Raw genomic sequence first — 18,412 nt, 5'->3', positions numbered from 1 at the left:
TGCACATGATGATCCAAAAGTCTACCGTACAGCGACCTCAGCCTCGTCAGCCTCGTTCAATGCTGCCACAATCTTCCCAAGACGTGTGGGCTTCAGAAAGCTACGAAACGCAGCTTGAACTCTTGAACTCGGTTTACTGCAGCTGTATGTCATTAAACTTGCTCATGCGCCGCTCAGGTTCCTGAAAGCGAACCCGCTGTCTCCCAATGGATCCTCCTTTTCCACGGAGAACGTGCTGAATCCGGTGTAGTAGGCTTGACCTTCAACTTTAACCCTTACTTCCGTCTTTTTGGTAGTCTGTGATGGTTCTTGATGATGCTGCGGCTTCCCCCCGTCCGTATTTCCCTCTACAATTGTCCCGATAAAGGGTGGACCGATTCCGAGCTTTGAAACCAACGAATGGTATGCCCACGACTCATTCTCCGAGCGTGTCTCCTCGAGATATGCGAGCGCTGCGCGGGCGGCCACTCCACTTCCAGTTGGAGACCGGTCAATTTCCTCGGCCGCAAAGTAGCACACTCCCAGCTCTGAGCCGGCCACCCTTTCATTTTGCACATTCATGTTGTCAGTGACAATGACTCCATATAAAAAGGACATCTCAGGCTCGGAATTATGCTCGTAGTAGCGCGAGAGATCCCTATTGACCAGTATGGCTGATTTCAGGCCCCGCGAGGCACGGTTCAGCGCTTCTAAGTCGACTGCTTTCAGGCCATTAGCAAACCCTAACTCTGTCGCCGTAACAATGCAATAGAATGCTCCGCCATAAGCGAAGCCGGCATGTACTTCCGCTCTGTCACTTGGGAGCTCGGACCAACGTAGATGCGCAGGGATAGGAATTGCGATGTTGGTGCCTTTTGCAAAAGATGGGACGGACACAAAGGAGACAGGACGTTGAGGGTCTGATGCCGAACCATCTTCATTGGTCGGTACGGTCACTTCAACGAGCCCACATGGGGCATGGAGGTTGATGACAGCATACCGCGTGTGAGGGTCGTACTTTATCTCATTCCTTCTCGGGAATATATGGAGGTCATGGGTATCGACGAGAAACCGTCCCAGCGCAATGGTTGCATGACCACACATTGTGGAGTAGCCATCATTTGTCATAAATAGAACCCCAATATGGGCTTCGCCACTCGTAGTGAGCTCGGTTTCCGGTCGAAGTATTGCGCCATACATGTCATAGTGCCCACGAGGCTCCAGCAAGACCCGTTCTCGAATATGGTCATATTTGGTTTTTGCTTCAGCACGCTGTTCCAATAGTGTTCCGTGGAGATCGGGATATCCGTCAGTGACGATTCGAGTAGGTTCACCGCAAGTATGCATCTCTATACAAGAGACCGGTTTGTTCTCCGACCGCAAGAGCTGTTGTTTGATGTCCATGATTGATGATCAAGTACAACTCAGCCTTGAGACAGCCTAGTCTCTGAAGATATTGATTCGGTGGGTGTTTAACGAAGATAAACAATAATTTGCATATAAAAATGTCCAATAAGTCGGAGAGCTCGATTGCGCCAATATAGCTGTGCGTAGGCTAGAGGGTGATCTGTCACAGGGGGAGACACTCTCAATTACGGAAAAAAATGATGCACCCTCCAAAATTCTAGGCAGACACGAGTTTGGCAGAAGGAGAAGGTCTTGACGAGAAACAGATAGAGAAGCTAAACAAAAGTGGGGGATTGGTTCAACTGATATGTTGGACAAGGCTGAAATATAGCCTTGCATGATCCAGCCGGTGGAGCACACGGCGAGTCGCGCATCCACGCCTTCCACAACGCGTTGCGACCAAAGTGGAGGTCAATCTCGACACCGCGAACACAACTGCGACGAATTATTGCATGGCCTCGAAGTTGGCTGATAATCTCCGTCCCCTACTTCAGTGCCTGGTGCACTTATAGAAGCCTCATGCTCCAGATGAACCTCAGCACAGCATGGTTGCCCCACGACAAAACGAAAGTTTCGGCTCGGTTGGCGAACTTGATGCTGAAGTAGTATCGGAGCTGAGGGACAGGCTGACAGAAGTCTCGATAAAATGCTCCGAACGATGTTTGTACCAATCAGCGAAATGGTGAGCAGGAAGAGGTCTCAAGAAGAGCAGCCACTGACCAGGCATTAGGGCAGCGGAGCTTCTCGATTCTCTTCCCGAAGACGACGATCCCTTTGATGACTCTCCCATGCAAGATACAAATAATGTCCAGTCCTCGTATCGACTATTCTCAACCAGTTATGATGACCCTGAAGAGGCGGCACTGGAGGCCAAGGAGGCACCAAAGTACCTGCTAGCGAAAGCATTCTTCGACACCAAGGAGTTTGACAGATGTACAGCGGTATTCCTGCCTCCCGCAATCCCAGCTGGCGGTCTAGCAATCTTCGACAAGCCCAAAAAGCGGACGCCTACATCCACACCATCTCGGACGAAGGGAAAATCAAAAGAGAATGGTGCAGCTACTGTCAGTCCGTTCCCGCGGCTCAGTCAAAAGTCTCTATTCCTCGCACTTTATGCGCGGTACCTCGCTGGAGAGAAGCGCAAGGACGAAGAAAGTGAGATGGTCCTGGGTCCAGCCGATGGTGGGCAGACGGTCAACCGCGAACTTCCAGCACTGGCAAGAGGATTGGAAGCATATTTCCAAGTGCGAGATGCCGCGGATTCGCAACTAAAGCGATCTCAAGGGTGGCTCGAATACCTGTACGGCACCGTTCTGGCCAAGTCACGACAAGAACAACTTGCACAGCAATGGCTTCTCCGTTCTGTGCGACTCAATCCCTACCACTGGGGTGCTTGGGAGGAATTGGCAACCTTACTCTCATCGATCGACGATCTGAATTCCCAACTTTCTCCTTCTGTCCTACCTCAGAACCTCATGAGCATCATGTATCAGGCCTATGCCTCTGTTGACCTGTTCTCGACAAGCGACCAATCGACAACATTGAATTACCTTCGAATTCTCCTGAACTATTTTCCGACCTCCACATTTTTACTTACACAACTTGCTCTCAGCCACTACCACGCCAAAGAATACGAGTCCTCTGCATCCATATTTCAAGAGCTGCTAGTGGCCCACCCTCATCGTCTTGACGGACTTGACCATTACTCCAACATTCTGTACGTGATGGCTGATCGACCCAAGCTAGCGTTTCTCGCCCATCTCGCCACATCCGTCGACAAATTCCGCCCAGAAACCTGTTGTGTGGTGGGAAACTATTACTCTCTTTGCTCCCAGCACGAAAAGGCTGTCATGTACTTCCGGCGCGCCCTTACATTGGACAGGAACTTTCTGTCGGCATGGACACTGATGGGTCACGAGTACATCGAGTTGAAAAACACACACGCGGCCATCGAAAGCTATCGACGAGCCGTCGACGTCAATCGTAAAGATTACCGTGCTTGGTACGGTCTAGGCCAGGCGTATGAAGTCTTAGACATGGGCTTTTACGCTTTGTTTTACTACCAAAGAGCTGCCGGACTGCGCCCGTATGACCCCAAAATGTGGCAAGCAGTCGGGTCCTGTTACGCGAAAATGGAACGACTGGATCAAGCAATCCGAGCTCTCAAACGCGCCCTTGTCGCGGGGACGTATTTTGAAGAATCACCTTCTGCCCAGTCAAGTTTCAATGCAAACAGCAGCGTTTCAAGCAATTTGGCTTCTAGCACAAAGCGTGGAAGATCCACTCCCCAGACCAAACCAAACCAGCAGAAAGCCACCCGCAAGCTTCTCGATCCGGAAACCCTCTACCAAATCGCCCTGCTGTACGAGCGTGTTGGCGGTGCCGAAGGAGAAAAGGAGGCTGTGCAGTACATGGAACTTTGTGTCGCTCAAGAAACTGGTGGAAGCCACATGAGTGTTGTAAAGGCGGAGAAAGCACTTCGCAAGCGTCTGCAAAAGGAAGAAAGGAAAACTGCTTTGGCTGAAGAACGCCGAGCCAGAGCAGGCCGGATGCGTGCGGAGGGTGTAGGAGATATGGAAGTCGACGCAGGACAAGAGGCAGCTGGTGCTGATGATGATACGGAAATCATGTCGCCATACTCCGCATCTCCTGATTCGCCGTCAGGGTCATCACCGTCACCCTCTGATGCCGAAAATGCTGGCGAAATACACGGGGAGGGTGGAGGTGATGGCTTTGGCACCGGTACTACCGCTACAACCTCCAAAGCACGCCTGTGGCTTGCCCGCTGGTGCGTGAAACAAGGAGACCTGGACCGTGCAGAGAGACTGGCCGAGGAGTTATGCATGGACGGATATGAGGTCGAAGAGGCAAAGGGGCTGGTTCGAGAGGTCAGAGGGAGAAGAGAAGTGGAGGCGAGCGGAGCCAGTGTAGGCTTGGACCTGTTGCAACCACCGATGACTTGACATGCGACTTTGGGACTGTTGTGGGACGGGTAAAGAAAAGTGATTCATATGGGCACGGCCTGGGTTGAACGAATTATGAGTCTACGATTGAGTATGACATGGTTGCAGTCAATTTGACGATTTGTGCCGCACAAGGCTGTCTCGCCGGAGGGAGTGCAAAAATGAGACCCTGGCAGAGACAGATTGTAACAACAGCGCTCATCCGCACTTGTTATTAAAGCTTCCTCTCCCTGAAGCGTGCGCCGCAGCTTTCTGCATGTTCTGTTTGTTGTGGGAGCGAGCCGAGAGCCTTCGGGCTGGGCCTTTGCGAGGGCTCCGGCCTCAGCAAGCATCCACTTCAGCTCACTCTTGACAGAAACCTACCCCCTTTCCATGCCGCCGCTCTCAGCCTGCAGATGCACTTGGAGTTCTACAATGTGATCTGATCTGAGGGAGGCCAAGGTATAGCCAGGTAAGCACGAGAAGAACATCCGCCGAGACTCTAGGTACGTAAAGCACTTCGACTGACTGACGACTGCAGTCGAGTCCCAGATTTTGAACCTTCACGTCGCCTCGGCCTCGCACCCTGCTCTCCGTTCCCGCGGCTGTGCCCCTGCCCACCGTGGCCGGATCCGGTGGATCTCCCCAGAGACGACATAGGAGAGCATTGTTGGCAGGGAGAAACAATGACAAGATGCATACGTGAAGGAGGAGACACAGATTGGAGACGGGGGTGAGGAGACCACCAGGACATTTTCGATTGTTGTCGGTGCCCGCGCAAGGAGGACAGAGGGCTAGGACGGGTTGCGAGGGGCGGTGGCCTGTAGGGTTTTTTTGGTTTGGCCCGCCTGTCTGCGATACTGAATGGGGCAAGCGAGACGGATCATGTCCAGAACAGATGAATCGAGGCACAACCACCCTACCGAGCAATCTATACCCTGTTCGTGGTCTCCCTCAGTATTGGACGGGTTCACGCTGGAGTCCTACTGAGAGTTACGGATCTTCTGGAGGGACTGTTCCTTGGGGGGGACGAGGCTGAGCGTGCAAAGGGGGAGGCGATGGAGGCGAGATAACCGAGGTTAACCGAAGCATAACGACAAACGAGCATGTGTTCACAAAGAACGGACGTCATCTGAAGAGGAGAGTATCACTTGATAAAACGGCCTCAGTCTGAAGCCTCTCTGTCGACAGCCCTACTTCACCATCATTATCCCTGTTATCAATACCGTCCTGGGCGCGCCCTCAGCATTACCATCCACTGTTCCTGTCAGCACTCGAGTCCCCCACCCAGCATTCTCTTCCCAACCCTGCTGTTTCCCAAAGGAGTGTGAGTTGTAATAGCACTGGACTCCCAACACCTGATTGTCCTTTTTCTTGTCCTCCCTCCATAACCCTGATCATGCTGCACAGCTCTGACTATCAATACAACGAATCTGGAGTGCGATGTCGTAGGAGGCTGATCAAGTCATCTTTCCCTCAGTCGCAAAGGCGACTCTGTTCTGCACAATGACCCTCATGGTGCAAAGTCGTTGATTGGACTCTGTGCGGAGTGTCAGAGTTGTCTTAGGACTCACTACAAAGGGGATGGTAGCAAACCTGCACCTGTCACCAGATCAAACACGATCTGAAGAATGAAGAGATTTCACATCTTTCTGACAGTATGAACGCGGCAGTCGATCCTGGCACTTCGAACGTAGTTGTCCCACATAGGCAACTGTCCCCATGCGGTGATGGCAACCTTCCACCCAGCCCCCATGGTTCTGATGAGCTTTCTGATGTCTTCATCTTCATCGTCGTAGTGCCAGGTGACGGTATGAGTCTTGAACTCCTGTCCCGCGTGGACGTTGGTGATGATCTTTCTTGGAGGAAAGTTGAAGACAGGTTCTGCTTTCATTTTTGTCTTTTGTAGCGACTCTTCTCCATTCTCTGGAGTGTCCTTGGGATGCTGCTTGTTTGCATCTGGCGGGGTGATCTTGACTTCGAACCATGTCTTGCTGTTCCTGTATGTCCCGACATTTTGCTCGTCATTGCTGTGACCTTGATCAGAAGAACTGGTGCTGAATGTAAGGGAACGTAGTGAGTTGGGTGGCAAAGTAGGAGGCAGTTCAGCTTCAACATAGACCACGCCTGGTTTATGACCTTTGACGCCGTGCCCCCGTTCAGTCACTTTCATAGGCTCTGGATCGACCCTTGATACCAGATGAATATCGTCCCACAGTTCGGCCAGGTCCAGAATCTCGGTAACCACATCGCGATCGACGAGACGAGACAAGATCATGGCAGTGCGGTAGACGTCCCGGCTGCAGGGGCCTTTGGGCTCCAAGGGAATAGAGTAGCATAGTTCGTCGCACTTTTGCAGGGCCCGCTCGGCGTATGGGAGCACACAGTCTGGGAGACTCGAGATCAGGAGGTATCGCATGATGAGTGGCAAGATAATGTTGAGGATGAGTTTGAAGAGGATGAGTTTGAGAAGGAAAAAGTAGATGGCCCAGAGCCCAAAGAGGGCCAGGAGAAGATCGTTCAACAACATATTCAAGAAATGGAAGCTCGGCAGGAGGATGACAATACGACGGCCATTGACTAAGAGGAAGGGCGAGGGCTTGTAAGCTACAGTATTAGCAACCACATTGTAGCGGTGAAGTAGGACGGCCGAAGAGGACGAGGATAAGATACGAGAAAGGATTAGGAAGAGGAGGAGAAAGGTACATGATGACTTGAATCTTTCAAGACTCATCAGGCACGTGGTGGGGTGGAGTGTGTTTTGGGAAGGGGAGGCGATCGAAGGCTCAGTGGCCCAAAGAGGGATTTGGGTGAAGGATGCCTGATGCCTGACGCCTGGTGAAGGAAGGCCGGTCTGTCTGCGCTGGAAGGTCCGTTAGGTGGCTCCCTACCTGAAGAGGTACCTGGAGAGGCACCTGAGCAGGTCCAGGAAATGGTGTTCGCCTGTCCGACTCCTGCGCCTTCCACGACCACACACCTCTCAACCTCTCAACCAGCGGCCTCGATGTTCTCACCTCTCACCACCCACAGCGGATCTGTCATGAATGAGCCTTCCACCAGCGTCTGGATCTCAATATTGCGCCATCCGCTCCACCACAGATAGTCCCCAACCATGTTGAGCCTCTCGTCTTCGTCGATCTTGAGCCACCTTCCGACCACTTTGGTGGGAAAGCACCGGTTGGAAATGACCAGATGCACCCTTCCACCCTGGTTGGTCTGTCGTCGAATACTCTGCAGAACTTCAACTGGCTTTGTCAGGTAGTCGATGGACACCACACATGTCGATGCATCCAACTTTCCCACGGCCGGACCAGGTAAGTGGACTTCTGGATCTTCGTTGAGATCTTGCACCGACCAGTGTGTCAATACAGGATTCTTGCTCAGCTCAGCGCGATTCATGCCCATCCCTAGCACCTCGACTTCCCCTGACGATGCTGCCTTGGTGACCTCGGTCGGATAATGTGAAATCCAGCTGGAACAAAAGTCCAATATCCGTCCTTTGCGGGGCAAGACCTGCGCATAATAGTTGCGCACGTTGTTGATGGCATTGGCGTCAATATGTGTTACAAACCGCGGAGCAGCATAAAAGCTCGAGTCGTCCCCTGGCTCCATGGGAGTGAGGTCTTCCTGGGAATAAGGAAAAGGTCCATCTGGACTCTGCGGCACATAACGCCTTGGGGGCATGGTGTTTGAATCCATTTTCCTCGTGGCTGCGATCAATCCTGAGAAAAGGGACATCGACCGAAGATTGATTCTGATGGCGGCCGGGGGCATTTGGCCTCTCGCCTGATGTTGGGGGCAGAGCGACGATGCCGTTCTGACAATGTTCAGTCCAGAGGTCAATCTGCTTTCTGAATGCCGGCGCCAATGACGTCTTTGACTGCCGACCATCCCAGAAGCGGAAGATTGTTTGGGGCGGACAACTGCGCCATCCTTGAGACACAAAGGACAAGCCTTTGCAGTGGAAGGTATCCTGAAGTTGACCCCATAGAATGTTGCTTGACATTGTCTCTGACTATTCGCCAGGGTTACTGTCTATGGACGCTATGCGACGGCGAGATGTGCTCCTAGGCATCGGGTCCGTCATTATCAGACACGGTGCTGTGGCGAATTTACGCGCTCTAGCGTGTAAATGAAGTGTCCGGATATTGTTTGTGTGCAGTTGGTCATTGTTGCCATGAGAGGGTGTTGCCGGATACATGATCCCCCTGCAAAGATGCTGGTCACAGGCTTCACAATGTCACTATGTTACACGAGGCTTCAAAGGACTTTCAAGCCTTGCGGGTGTCGCCCCATGCTGCGTCATTGGCAATACAACGGAGTGACGTGCCGGCCACTGAAGACTCAATTCACTGATTCGGCATGCCTTCCTCCAGACAGACTATCATACCAACAAGACATGATGCGACTTTGTGTCATTCACTTATCGCCTTCGTTATCTTTATCCTAGCCAAAGGAGACTCTGGGAAGACTGCTAACTTCATGAAAGAACCAACATAGATACCCAGAACACGCCAACCAGCTACCCTATATTGCCTCGACTCACAATCAACATGTTGGAAGGCCAGTCGAGAATCGTAATAAGCGGTGCCGGGCAAGGTACAGTCCTCCTCCTCCCATACTCGGCTGTCCGGCTCGAAAGAGTACTTACATTTAGCCAGGCATTGGAAGAGCTATGGCTCGTCATTTCGCGTCTCGCGGCCACAAGGTCTTCATCCTTGACATCAACGAAGATAACATCCAACATACAGCAGAGGAGCACTTGAAAGAACACTCGGACCGTGTCGGTTGGTCCAAGTGTGATCTCCGCAGCATCGAAGACATTCGCTCTACTGTCCAGAAAGCCGCCCAGTTCCTCGACAACCGCATCGACTTTTTGATCAACAACGCCGGCATTTCACATCCTTACTGGCCCGACGGGAAGACCATGGCTGACGAGTCAGTTCTGGACAAGTGGCAGGCGTATGTCGAGACCAACCTCACAGGCCCATTCGTCATGTCTCAAGCTTGTATTCCTTTCATGAAAGTCGAACGGCAAGAGGACAAGAAAAAGCTTCCCGACTCCAAGGTCGGCAGGGCAGGACCGTGTATCATCCATGTCAGTAGTTTTCGTGCCATGATCTCGGACCCCAACCAGGAGGGCTATGCGTCGACGAAAGGTAACTTGTCCTCCAACATTTCTCTCGCGTGCACATCGTCCCGAAGACCGATGACTGACTCGTTCATATAGCTGGATTGCTGGGACTTACTCAGAGTATGGCGGTCTCCCTCCAGACATTCGGTATCCGCGTCAACATGGTATCCCCGGGGCGAATCAAGGTAGCCCATGAGAATCCTGAAGCCGAGGAACAAGGCGAGGACTGGTCTGTGGAAGAAGACGATGTTAACGTGCATCCTACGAACCGTGCCGGGTTGCCCGAGGATATTTCTGAGGCGTGTGAGTACCTGCTGGGCGCGGGTTTTGTCACGGGTCAAAATTTGATTGTCGACGGCGGTGTGAGTAAGGTAAAAGGCAAGGCGTAGGGACCTTGGGGAGACGATCGGGCATGGATAAATGATGCTCATCTCCCGACATAGCAAGGAATGAAGAAGGAATGTGGGCTGGTGAAAAGTGGAGTTGCTATAGATAGCCCTTGAATGATGATAGGTATTACGAAGCTAGCACATGCGGTTTATTGTCTACGCCCGCTCTGTGGACCTTGAAACACTTTATGGACACCGCATGCAGCTCCTATGATGGTCGGGTTTGCCACTACTTACCAGGCCATGGATATCCCGGCAGACAGACGCAGATAGATTCGAGTTGGACGGACTCGGAATGAATAGAAGCCGAGCTCCAGGCCACAGTCACTCCTCATTCGCGATAGAGTAACAGTGGCTTACCCAAGCAGCAGATCGAGACCATTCGATGCCCTCATTCCCTCCGTATTGAAGATCAGTCTTAGTAACCCCCATCGTCCCCGGATTTCGTATTCGCTGCCCCATCATCGGTGGTCGAAGCATTCTATTGGCCAGTCCATATATCTGCTGACCTCACTGCCCAGAGGATGGATTCCGCCATCAACAAGTACCCCAATAAAGGGTCAGAGTATATAACGCGGAGACGCGGATGATTGTAGCATGAGGAAGAACTGGATTCAGCATCGATGCTTGCCCGATCCTACTCTGCTCGGACATCATCTGTCTTTCCATTGACCAACATCCGTCCTACCTGCTCAGCATCTCGATTACGTCAACTCCGGCATCTCCAGGTACCAAGGCAACGAACCATGGCTACGGCGTCTCACATCGAGCTGAACCCGGCCAGCGCTGGCATCTACCATGTCCCAGATATATCCACAGAATCCGGCAAGATTGGAAGCCAGCTGCTACAGGAAAATCACGACAAGTACCATATCTACTTCAATACCGGCGGCTTCCACAACCACATTGCCCATCATCTTTTAACCATTTACGCGCTGGGAGCCACTCCTGAAGAGATTCAGAAGGCTTTTGATATCAACAAGTCCTATCAAAGACCACAGTTCCCGGTGGACAATCGGGAAGTCGAAGCGCTGGCAGATCACGACAAATTCAAGCAGTTCTTGGGCAAGGAGAAATATTTCCACGACTTTGAGATTTTCTTTCAAAAAGAAATTGAGGAAAAGGGCTGGGAGAAGGTCTTGGACGAGCACTTGTTTGCCCGGAACGAGCATGCAGAGAGGATGCTTGACCGAATGTTTGCAGGTGAGTGACCCCAAGGTCAAGCCAGACGCCGATATTGACGGATGGCAGGCTTCCTACATCCCTTGATTCATCTCGGCTTCGGCGTCGAATTCAAGCAACCTGCCATCATTGTCGAAGCACTTGCCCAAGCAGCAATCCACGACGGGTGGACGGGGAAATTCCTCCACAGCGCCGAAGCTGCCGCCAAAGGCAACACTACGTCGAAGAGCCTGGTGCAGCTCATTCACGAAGCTCGTGCAAACGAAAAGCTCCGCACATCAGCTCACTGGGAGGATGGCAACAAAGTCCGGGATGGTGTCTTCGTCCGCGCTCCCGATGAAATGATATCATTGGCGTCCCAGTGGCACGTCAAACCTGATGAGCTGGAGCAGAAGACAGCTGAGATGATCAATGCCGCCGTGTATTTCACAGGTGCCGCACAGAAGCCAACCAAGCAGATCAAGTTCGACTTCTTCTACATGCACTGCGTCAACTGCTCCATCTTCTTCTCGGCATTCCTGGAGGAGCCCTGGTTGAAGGCGGAGGACAAGTGCAGGCTGCTGGAGTGGAAGGGCCGACTGGATCTTGCGCTGTATGTGTCGCGAGGATGTCCCGAGTTGCTGATCGACGAAATCAACAACTATCAACCCAAGAATTCGAGCGATGGATGGACAGAAATAACACGTCGGGTGGACCAGTTCCCCGACGACGGACATGCCAGTAAACTTATACGGGCGATAGCGAACAGCGAGCAAGTCTGCAAGCCGTACGAAGCCCAGGGGGACGATGTCTTCCCCATCAAAGGAGACATGTTCTTGAAGCTGGGCCACATGGCTATTGACTCGGTGGAAACGAGTGATCCAAACTGGGTGAGATCCGCTGGTTTCGAGGAGGCGTGGGAGAAGATACCAGGGCGGGCGAAACTGTGAGCTACTTGGTGACTTTGTGCTCGCTGCTGTACCGTGTGAATGTACAATACTGTGTCTCTATCCCATCGATGATGGTCAAGCGTCTTTCTATTGAATTCGATGGCCAATGCAAAAGCCGGACGAGCCACGCCGCAGCCGTTCAGAACGCGGAGCCAATCATTGCGTCCCCCGCAGGCGATGGTGAGACTCGATTCCCCCGCGTCAAGGCACGACCAAGCAGTCATCATCATCACCCAGCCGCTCCAGGCATCAACGACTTGCTTCTGTTTCATCACGCTGCTTCCTCTTTGTGTTACTTTTTGTTCCTGTTTCATACTCTTTTGCCGTAGTTTCGACGATTCTTAGACACTATCGCACACAAAATGCCGGACGACAAGAAGCCTACCGACAACTCCATGCCCCCTCCTCCCATGGATCCATTCCCCACCTACCAGACTCCCTATCCTCGCTCCAACAAAGACGACGAGAATCCATTCATCCTATTCCGCCGTTTTGCTGATGAGCAATTCTCGTCATTCTTCTCGGGCTTCCCCCACCTGTTTGGCATCTCGCCCGGCCGTAGTGACCGCTTGAAGCAGGAAGTCGACGACCTGATGCGCCAAAGACAGGAGTGGGAGGAAGGCTTCCGAAAGCAGGTCGAGCAGGAGATGGAGGAGATGAGACAGCAGCTGGAAAAGTCCAAGAACGAAGCCTGGAAGTCGATGGAAGATGCTTGGAGACAACACTCTATGGAGAGCAGGAGTGAGGCAAAAGACACACCTTGGTGGACTCGAGGCAGCGCTGCCCGTTGTCCTGCTTTGAATGGTCAAGAGCCCCAGAAGAATGCTGAAAAATGCCCTGCTCTCTACGATGAAGCAGGACAACCTAGGACGGAGTTGGATGCATATAATGCACTCCCGTGGAAAGAGAATGACAAACAGGTCCAAGTATTCGAGGCACCGGCTCATCCGTCGACCGAGAAGGACATTTCCAGATCTTGGTTCTCTGCTCTGGGCTGGGACGGCAAGCAGAAAGAGAAGTTATCAACCAACAATGCCAGCAACGCTGTCGAGCCCAAAGACGGTGCTCTGAGCGAAAGGCCCATTCCTCCGCCCACGACATATTCCCTATGGGCCGCCCGTCGAATGCAACCGTTCGATAACCCTGACGAGACAATCCCTTGGCTTATGCTCAGTCCTTACTCCCCAATCTATCTCTGCAATCCTGCCCAACCGCGGCTTTTCAAAGTCAAGATCCAAGACGCAGAAAGCGTGCCATTCCAGATCTCTGACGCCAAGTTCTTCGAGAGGTGGTATACGAGTGTGGACGAGAAGATGGCAAAACACAGGCCTTGGGCTGACGCGTTTGAGGACCTGTTGAGCCTTCAGCAAACAGGCAAAATGGTTGATAGGGACAACTGGAATACTTGGCGAACCCCAAAGACTTGGATACACGATATGGTGAGCCGTGGCAGCTTTGGCAGTCGATGGGGCTTCAGCGAGCAAGGTATGCTGGTGAAACGGGCAGCCGACCCGAAGATTGCAGCAACGACAGAATCTCTACCGAACAAGGAAGACCGTTGTGCCAGATGGCGCCGGAACCGTCAATGTCGGCGCAACAACTCTGCGGAAGTTCTCCCGCCGTCCGAGGAGCACCCAGAAGAGAGAAACCCGGTCCTCGACAGACTCAGATCAATGACAGCTCGCGACCGGGAGTTCGACGGTCTTATGGCTGATACCACAGACGCAAGTGTTTCGGCCAATGATGGAGCTATGCGGGAAGAACTCAAGACAGCCGCTGGGGGACTTGTCAATAAGGAAGAGTCGACCACACCTCCGTCGTCTTATATGTATGATACCGCCGCTTCATCCTCTACCCACAGCGACGACCTACAGGCTACCGACAAGTCTGTGGTCGCGACTCTCACTACAATCCACACCCGTACATTGCCCGATGGCTCCATCGAGTCGAGAATGGTCTTGAAACGACAGTTTGCAGATGGGACAGAAGAGACCGATGAGAATGTTGGAGTGGTCAACATTCCAAGCCCGAACGCCTTGGCTAAGTCAGTTGACAGAGAGACACAGACGCTCCTTCAACCTGAACTGACCCAATCACCCAATGGCGACGATGCAAGAACACGCCAACGAGATGTATTCGACATCAGCCGAGAGCGAGCCCTTTCGGGTAAAGATCAGCAAAACAGCGAAGAATATCAGCAACAGCAAACGCAACAGCCTGAAGGATTGAAGCAGTTCCCGCGAAGAATACCAATCTCGACGGCTGAGACGGAGCCGGAGCCGGAGCATGAGCAGCAGCCCCCCCAAGCGCAACAGCAAGGTAGAAGCCACGACAATGAGCGACCCCGACGGAGTGGCGGTGGATGGTTCTGGAACTAATTGGATTACAACAAAAGAAGGGAGAAGTGAAGTGAAATCTAGTATCATGGCAGAAAGTCTGCACGCTCTCCCCCTCTCAATCTCAAAGGAGTTGAGGTTTCTCTAAAGACACTCAACACAGATTGCAACTCTGGGCTTCTTCGTCTGGGATTCTGTCCAGTCCAAGATGTCCTTTTTCTCCCTCGGGAATTCGACGAACGGTACGGTATCGCTATGGATTACTATTTGAATGAAAGGATGAATGAATGGGATTATGTATATGGTATCTAGTTATACTCCTCTCCATCTTAAATGGGAAGTTTGCGAGCGTCCATAATCATTACCACAACCACCATCCTTTTCCTCTCCTCTTCATTTTCCCTTCTGCACGGAAAATATCCTGAAGTCACGGCGCCTTGCAGTCTTGGCCGAGTTGAGATGTCGACTCTTGATATTGGAGTGCTCCAACCCAATCCCCAACCCTCTCCCTTACATCGTTCGCTTGCCGTGTGCCGTACTCTACCCAAGTGACTTGACGAACCACGGCCACGGGAAACACCAAAATGCCTGGACTTTCTGCCAATAGGCACGTATCTACTTATGTACTGTGTATGTGAGCGTCTATCCCACTCATTGGAGCGAATGTCCGTCCAGCAGGAGTTGGAATCCCTCATTGGACAACAGGGTCCCGTTCTGTGTCCTTCGTACGGAAGTATATATAGCAACGGGCCCAACGGGCCAGCCTATAAATAAATACCGTGCATACGCCCCTGGGTACCTAGGTAGGCACTAGGTAGGCAGGTAGGTAGGTACGCGGTACAGTACATACGAGGTCCAAACACCCGCTGCGGGAGGGCGCTCCTTATCGGCGATGCTTCTCGACCATGTACCGCGAAGATTAATGGCGCATCGTCGGCGTCCGCGCCTGAGCGTGTATCCAAGGTACATACGTGAGCGATGTTGCCCACAACGAAATGCTGGCGGAGACACCTTGGTGATGTGGTACGGACGAGGAGACATCGCAGGATCTCGCTGTGTTAGGTGCTGCCGTGCAATTCCTGCAGCCTGGCCATTGGACCTGCGCTATGCTATGCTATGCTATGCGATGCTATGCGAAGCTAAGGGACTACCCCGGGTATGTATGCTGCTGTGCCATGCTGTCCGATACCATGCCATGCACTACTGTATGTATGTACGTCAACGTGGAGCAAGAATAGAAACGACGAGGCGGCCACAAAAGAGAAACAGCGTCAGCGACAATGAGCTTTCACACGCGGAATTCATGGTGGAAGGTGCATCAATCCAAACCCCCAGTGTTGTTGCTGTCCTTCGTGCGATCAAATCGAAACCAGACACGTCGCGGTGGCGTCAGAACACAACTCGCTCGGCCATGCAGAAAAGAATAGAAGCAAACCCACAAACCCCGTAGACATCCATCACCTAAAGTCATGCTGCTTTCCAACGCCGGCATGTCGTCCTTGGGCCTCGTCCGCGTTGATTCATCATGTCATTCTCGTATTGCTTCACGCTCCAATTCCGATTCACCACGCGCCAACCTCAAACAATCAACGGTCATGTCTCATCAACCAGAACTGTCTGCCATGTTCCCCTTTCATCCACTTGCCTTTAGAACCGGACCCTGGCTCCACGAGGCTTCTTCGCAGGTCTTTCAGAAAATATCGTCAGGCCATTCCCAGTTCTCCCTCTGGACGCTCTTCATCTGCGTCATCGCAACGTGATCCTTGACCTTCATTCCCCCAATGTCCACAATTTCATTCGCCGAATTCACCTCTGATAGTGGCTTCCGGCTGAGAGTATCGTTCGTCGGGCACTGGTTTTCCTTCCGGGCTTGTACTGTCCCCGTTTCTTCGTCTTCTTCGAGAATGGCAGAGAATGGATGCGAAAAGCCCTCACCTCTGACAACAGACGAACGTCTACGCTGCTTTTTCGGATGGTGCTTCGGCTGATCATTAATGTCGGATGTTGAAATTACCACCAGATTGCCGGTTCCCTTGTTCTTAACGTGCGGTTGATTAGTGGCATTGCTCAATGTCTTCAACGCCGCGCGCTCCGGCAAGGATGGAATAGACGGAACTGCTGCTCCAGACTGTTTCTGGCTCTGCTTCTTAGCGGAGGACTTGGTTGTGGAAAGGTCATCTTCGTGGACAATCCCAACGGTCGGAGTTTGCTGCTTGGAAGAAGATGCTGGTTGAGGAGTCTTCTCTTGCTGCTTCTGTCTCAATAAAGCTCGCAGCTGTTGGTTCTCCTTCTCCAATTCCCGGCGACTTGGTCGCTTCTGATGATCGAGGTCATTGTGGGTGTCAGACCATTCCGAGTCAGCGCCAACTACCTTCGAAGGAGATTGACCCAATCGTCGACTATCGTTTGGTAGTGGCCTGCTCTGGGATCGGCTGCGAGCCGTGGGCACCATGTCTTCCGAAACCTGGTCGCCTGTTGTTGCTGTAGCTAAGCCCACGTTGGATTTTCTCCGCTTCATGCCAAATTGTTGGGCGTAAGCTTCCTCTGCGCGTCGCTTTCTGTCATTGAGCAGCTCAAGATCGCTGTTGTGACTTGATACTGCGGACTTCTTTTCCGGACTTTGCAACCCGTCTGCAGTCTTTTTCTTGTCACTATGGAGGTTCCATAGAGACATGCTTTTCCTGAGGCCATTCTTTTTCTTTGCAGCTGGTTCTCCTTCCTCCCTTGTTGCATTCTCTTTTGATTTGGCCTTGACGCCAAACTTGAAAAGGCGCTGTTTGAGCGTGGGAGCAATTACAGCTTCCGGTTTGAACTCGTTCAATTCGATAGAAGAGCGTTGTGGTGACGCGCGTGGGGTAGGATCATCGTCTGATTCGGTTTCGGAGCAGCTATTGATTGAACTATGCTCCTGCCATGAAGAAGATACTCCAGCAGACCGAGCATTCATACTTCCCTCTGCAAACTTCGATCCTCGCGCAGGTAGATCATCTTCCTCCCTGGAGGTTGAGTTGGCGTCTTCGATCGTCAAGTTCGACTGGCCATGTGTTGGCCCTCGACTCGTCTTTGGTCTTTCGTTCACGTCCACTGGATGGGCCAAAGGAGCAAAAGGACGCAGTTCTCGTAGTTGCTTGCTCGGCTGCAGAATCGGGCTATGGGAGTCTGGCGGCTGGAGGAAGAAGACATCGTCGGTGAAGGGCATAGTCGTCCTGGACGGGGAGGGCCTACTCCAGGCTTCCCGCTCTTCCGTGATGAAGTATGGCTCATTTTGGGTGTTGTTGAACGTCTCCAGTGTCATCTCGCTGCTTTTCAAGGTTGGACCCGACCGGGAAGGACTTTTGGGAGAGGGACTTTCGCGATATGAGACACGTAAACTGGAAACATGTTGTAACTCTGGTGATCTCCGGGGGGTGGTGGACGCGCTTCGAGAAGGTGATGAGTCCTGATCATTCAACGTGCGTACATGCGCTTGGAACCTCTGTCGGGGTGATAGAGGAGGAGACGAGGCCGAAGCTGGGCGAGTGAGGCATGATTCAGCCGTGAAGTGCGCAGAGGTCGAGGCTCGGGTGGGAGCCATCATCGACTGTGTCTGGGATAAGAGATGGGCGAACTCTCGACGATCCATGGTGGTGAGTCCAATACTGATTATGCCATTACAATTATTGCTAATGGTACAAAGACCATGCAAAGATGATACTCGTAAGCAGTTTTACTGAACGGTATAGAGAAGATAGTGGTTGAATTGGTAGAGTGAAAGTTGACTGATTTGTTTACAGTCGCCAGGACCAGTGATGGTAAAATACGTGAAATCTATTCCTTGACGAAAGAATAAACGTTCTGAAACCGAAGATTCGATATAATACCGAATTTACTTGGCCCCCAACGTACTAAAAAAGTACGCTATAATGCTAGCGCCTAGTAATTTATATGAGGAATGTGTTTCGTCTATAGCACTAAAATACACCTTAACTATCTCTATTTCTCTCATACAACGCGAGATTATCACGCTACAGGAATGCCACTTAACGCGTAAACTGTGCGCACTTGCACACCTGTAAATGCTTTACAACAGCATCGATTAAACAACGTCTACTGTCTCAAACTGCCTGTTCTCAAC

At 52.1% G+C, this 18,412-nt stretch overlaps 7 protein-coding genes across 7 annotated transcripts; 4 read left to right on the top strand and 3 right to left on the bottom strand.

Moving 5' to 3' along the window:
- Positions 1 to 38: 38 nt before the first annotated feature.
- On the bottom strand, positions 39 to 1,632 carry PV07_05291 (uncharacterized protein). The gene has a single exon (XM_016392174.1). It carries the CDS (start codon positions 1,381 to 1,383, stop codon positions 163 to 165), a length of 1,221 nt encoding a protein of 406 aa, XP_016249693.1. The 5' UTR covers positions 1,384 to 1,632; the 3' UTR covers positions 39 to 162.
- Positions 1,633 to 1,795: 163 nt separating this feature from the next.
- PV07_05290 (uncharacterized protein) lies at positions 1,796 to 4,617 on the top strand. Its single transcript, XM_016392173.1, has 2 exons — positions 1,796 to 2,068; positions 2,117 to 4,617. The coding sequence occupies exons 1-2, from the start codon at positions 1,932 to 1,934 to the stop codon at positions 4,347 to 4,349; spliced, it is 2,370 nt and encodes a 789-aa protein (XP_016249692.1). The 5' UTR covers positions 1,796 to 1,931; the 3' UTR covers positions 4,350 to 4,617.
- A 2,462-nt stretch (positions 4,618 to 7,079) lies between these two features.
- On the bottom strand, positions 7,080 to 8,126 carry PV07_05289 (uncharacterized protein). The gene has a single exon (XM_016392172.1). The coding sequence runs from the start codon at positions 8,100 to 8,102 to the stop codon at positions 7,317 to 7,319; it is 786 nt and encodes a 261-aa protein (XP_016249691.1). The 5' UTR covers positions 8,103 to 8,126; the 3' UTR covers positions 7,080 to 7,316.
- A 539-nt stretch (positions 8,127 to 8,665) lies between these two features.
- On the top strand, positions 8,666 to 9,851 carry PV07_05288 (uncharacterized protein; the record flags this gene model as incomplete). Its single annotated transcript, XM_016392171.1, has 3 exons — positions 8,666 to 8,927; positions 8,990 to 9,487; positions 9,559 to 9,851. The coding sequence occupies exons 1-3, from the start codon at positions 8,882 to 8,884 to the stop codon at positions 9,849 to 9,851; spliced, it is 837 nt and encodes a 278-aa protein (XP_016249690.1). The 5' UTR covers positions 8,666 to 8,881.
- Positions 9,852 to 10,316: 465 nt separating this feature from the next.
- PV07_05287 (uncharacterized protein) lies at positions 10,317 to 12,094 on the top strand. The gene is made up of 2 exons (XM_016392170.1): positions 10,317 to 11,054; positions 11,103 to 12,094. Exons 1-2 carry the CDS (start codon positions 10,475 to 10,477, stop codon positions 11,960 to 11,962), a joined length of 1,440 nt encoding a protein of 479 aa, XP_016249689.1. The 5' UTR covers positions 10,317 to 10,474; the 3' UTR covers positions 11,963 to 12,094.
- Positions 12,095 to 12,200: 106 nt separating this feature from the next.
- Positions 12,201 to 14,672, top strand: PV07_05286 (uncharacterized protein). The gene has a single exon (XM_016392169.1). The coding sequence runs from the start codon at positions 12,325 to 12,327 to the stop codon at positions 14,338 to 14,340; it is 2,016 nt and encodes a 671-aa protein (XP_016249688.1). The 5' UTR covers positions 12,201 to 12,324; the 3' UTR covers positions 14,341 to 14,672.
- A 694-nt stretch (positions 14,673 to 15,366) lies between these two features.
- On the bottom strand, positions 15,367 to 18,062 carry PV07_05285 (uncharacterized protein). The gene has a single exon (XM_016392168.1). It carries the CDS (start codon positions 17,918 to 17,920, stop codon positions 15,989 to 15,991), a length of 1,932 nt encoding a protein of 643 aa, XP_016249687.1. The 5' UTR covers positions 17,921 to 18,062; the 3' UTR covers positions 15,367 to 15,988.
- Between the last annotated feature and the right edge of the window lie 350 nt (positions 18,063 to 18,412).

The sequence above is a fragment of the Cladophialophora immunda genome (assembly GCF_000835495.1).
Source record: "Cladophialophora immunda strain CBS 83496 unplaced genomic scaffold supercont1.3, whole genome shotgun sequence".
Lineage (NCBI taxonomy): Eukaryota > Fungi > Ascomycota > Eurotiomycetes > Chaetothyriales > Herpotrichiellaceae > Cladophialophora > Cladophialophora immunda.
The sequence above is the reverse complement of the archived record's forward strand: the minus strand, read 5'-3'. Positions and strand labels throughout refer to the sequence as shown.

What these genes read in the sequence shown, in the direction of transcription:
- PV07_05286 (XM_016392169.1), top strand. Translation starts at nt 12,325, where the DNA reads ATGCCGGACGACAAGAAGCCTACCGACAACTCCATGCCCCCTCCTCCC.
- PV07_05291 (XM_016392174.1), bottom strand. Translation starts at nt 1,383, where the DNA reads ATGGACATCAAACAACAGCTCTTGCGGTCGGAGAACAAACCGGTCTCT.
- PV07_05289 (XM_016392172.1), bottom strand. Translation starts at nt 8,102, where the DNA reads ATGCCCCCGGCCGCCATCAGAATCAATCTTCGGTCGATGTCCCTTTTC.
- PV07_05287 (XM_016392170.1), top strand. Translation starts at nt 10,475, where the DNA reads ATGCTTGCCCGATCCTACTCTGCTCGGACATCATCTGTCTTTCCATTG. An exon ending in GCTTGACCGAATGTTTGCAG is followed by an intron (nt 11,055 to 11,102) that starts GTGAGTGACCCC and finishes GACGGATGGCAG; the next exon opens with GCTTCCTACATCCCTTGATT.
- PV07_05285 (XM_016392168.1), bottom strand. Translation starts at nt 17,920, where the DNA reads ATGGATCGTCGAGAGTTCGCCCATCTCTTATCCCAGACACAGTCGATG.
- PV07_05290 (XM_016392173.1), top strand. Translation starts at nt 1,932, where the DNA reads ATGGTTGCCCCACGACAAAACGAAAGTTTCGGCTCGGTTGGCGAACTT. An exon ending in TTGTACCAATCAGCGAAATG is followed by an intron (nt 2,069 to 2,116) that starts GTGAGCAGGAAG and finishes ACCAGGCATTAG; the next exon opens with GGCAGCGGAGCTTCTCGATT.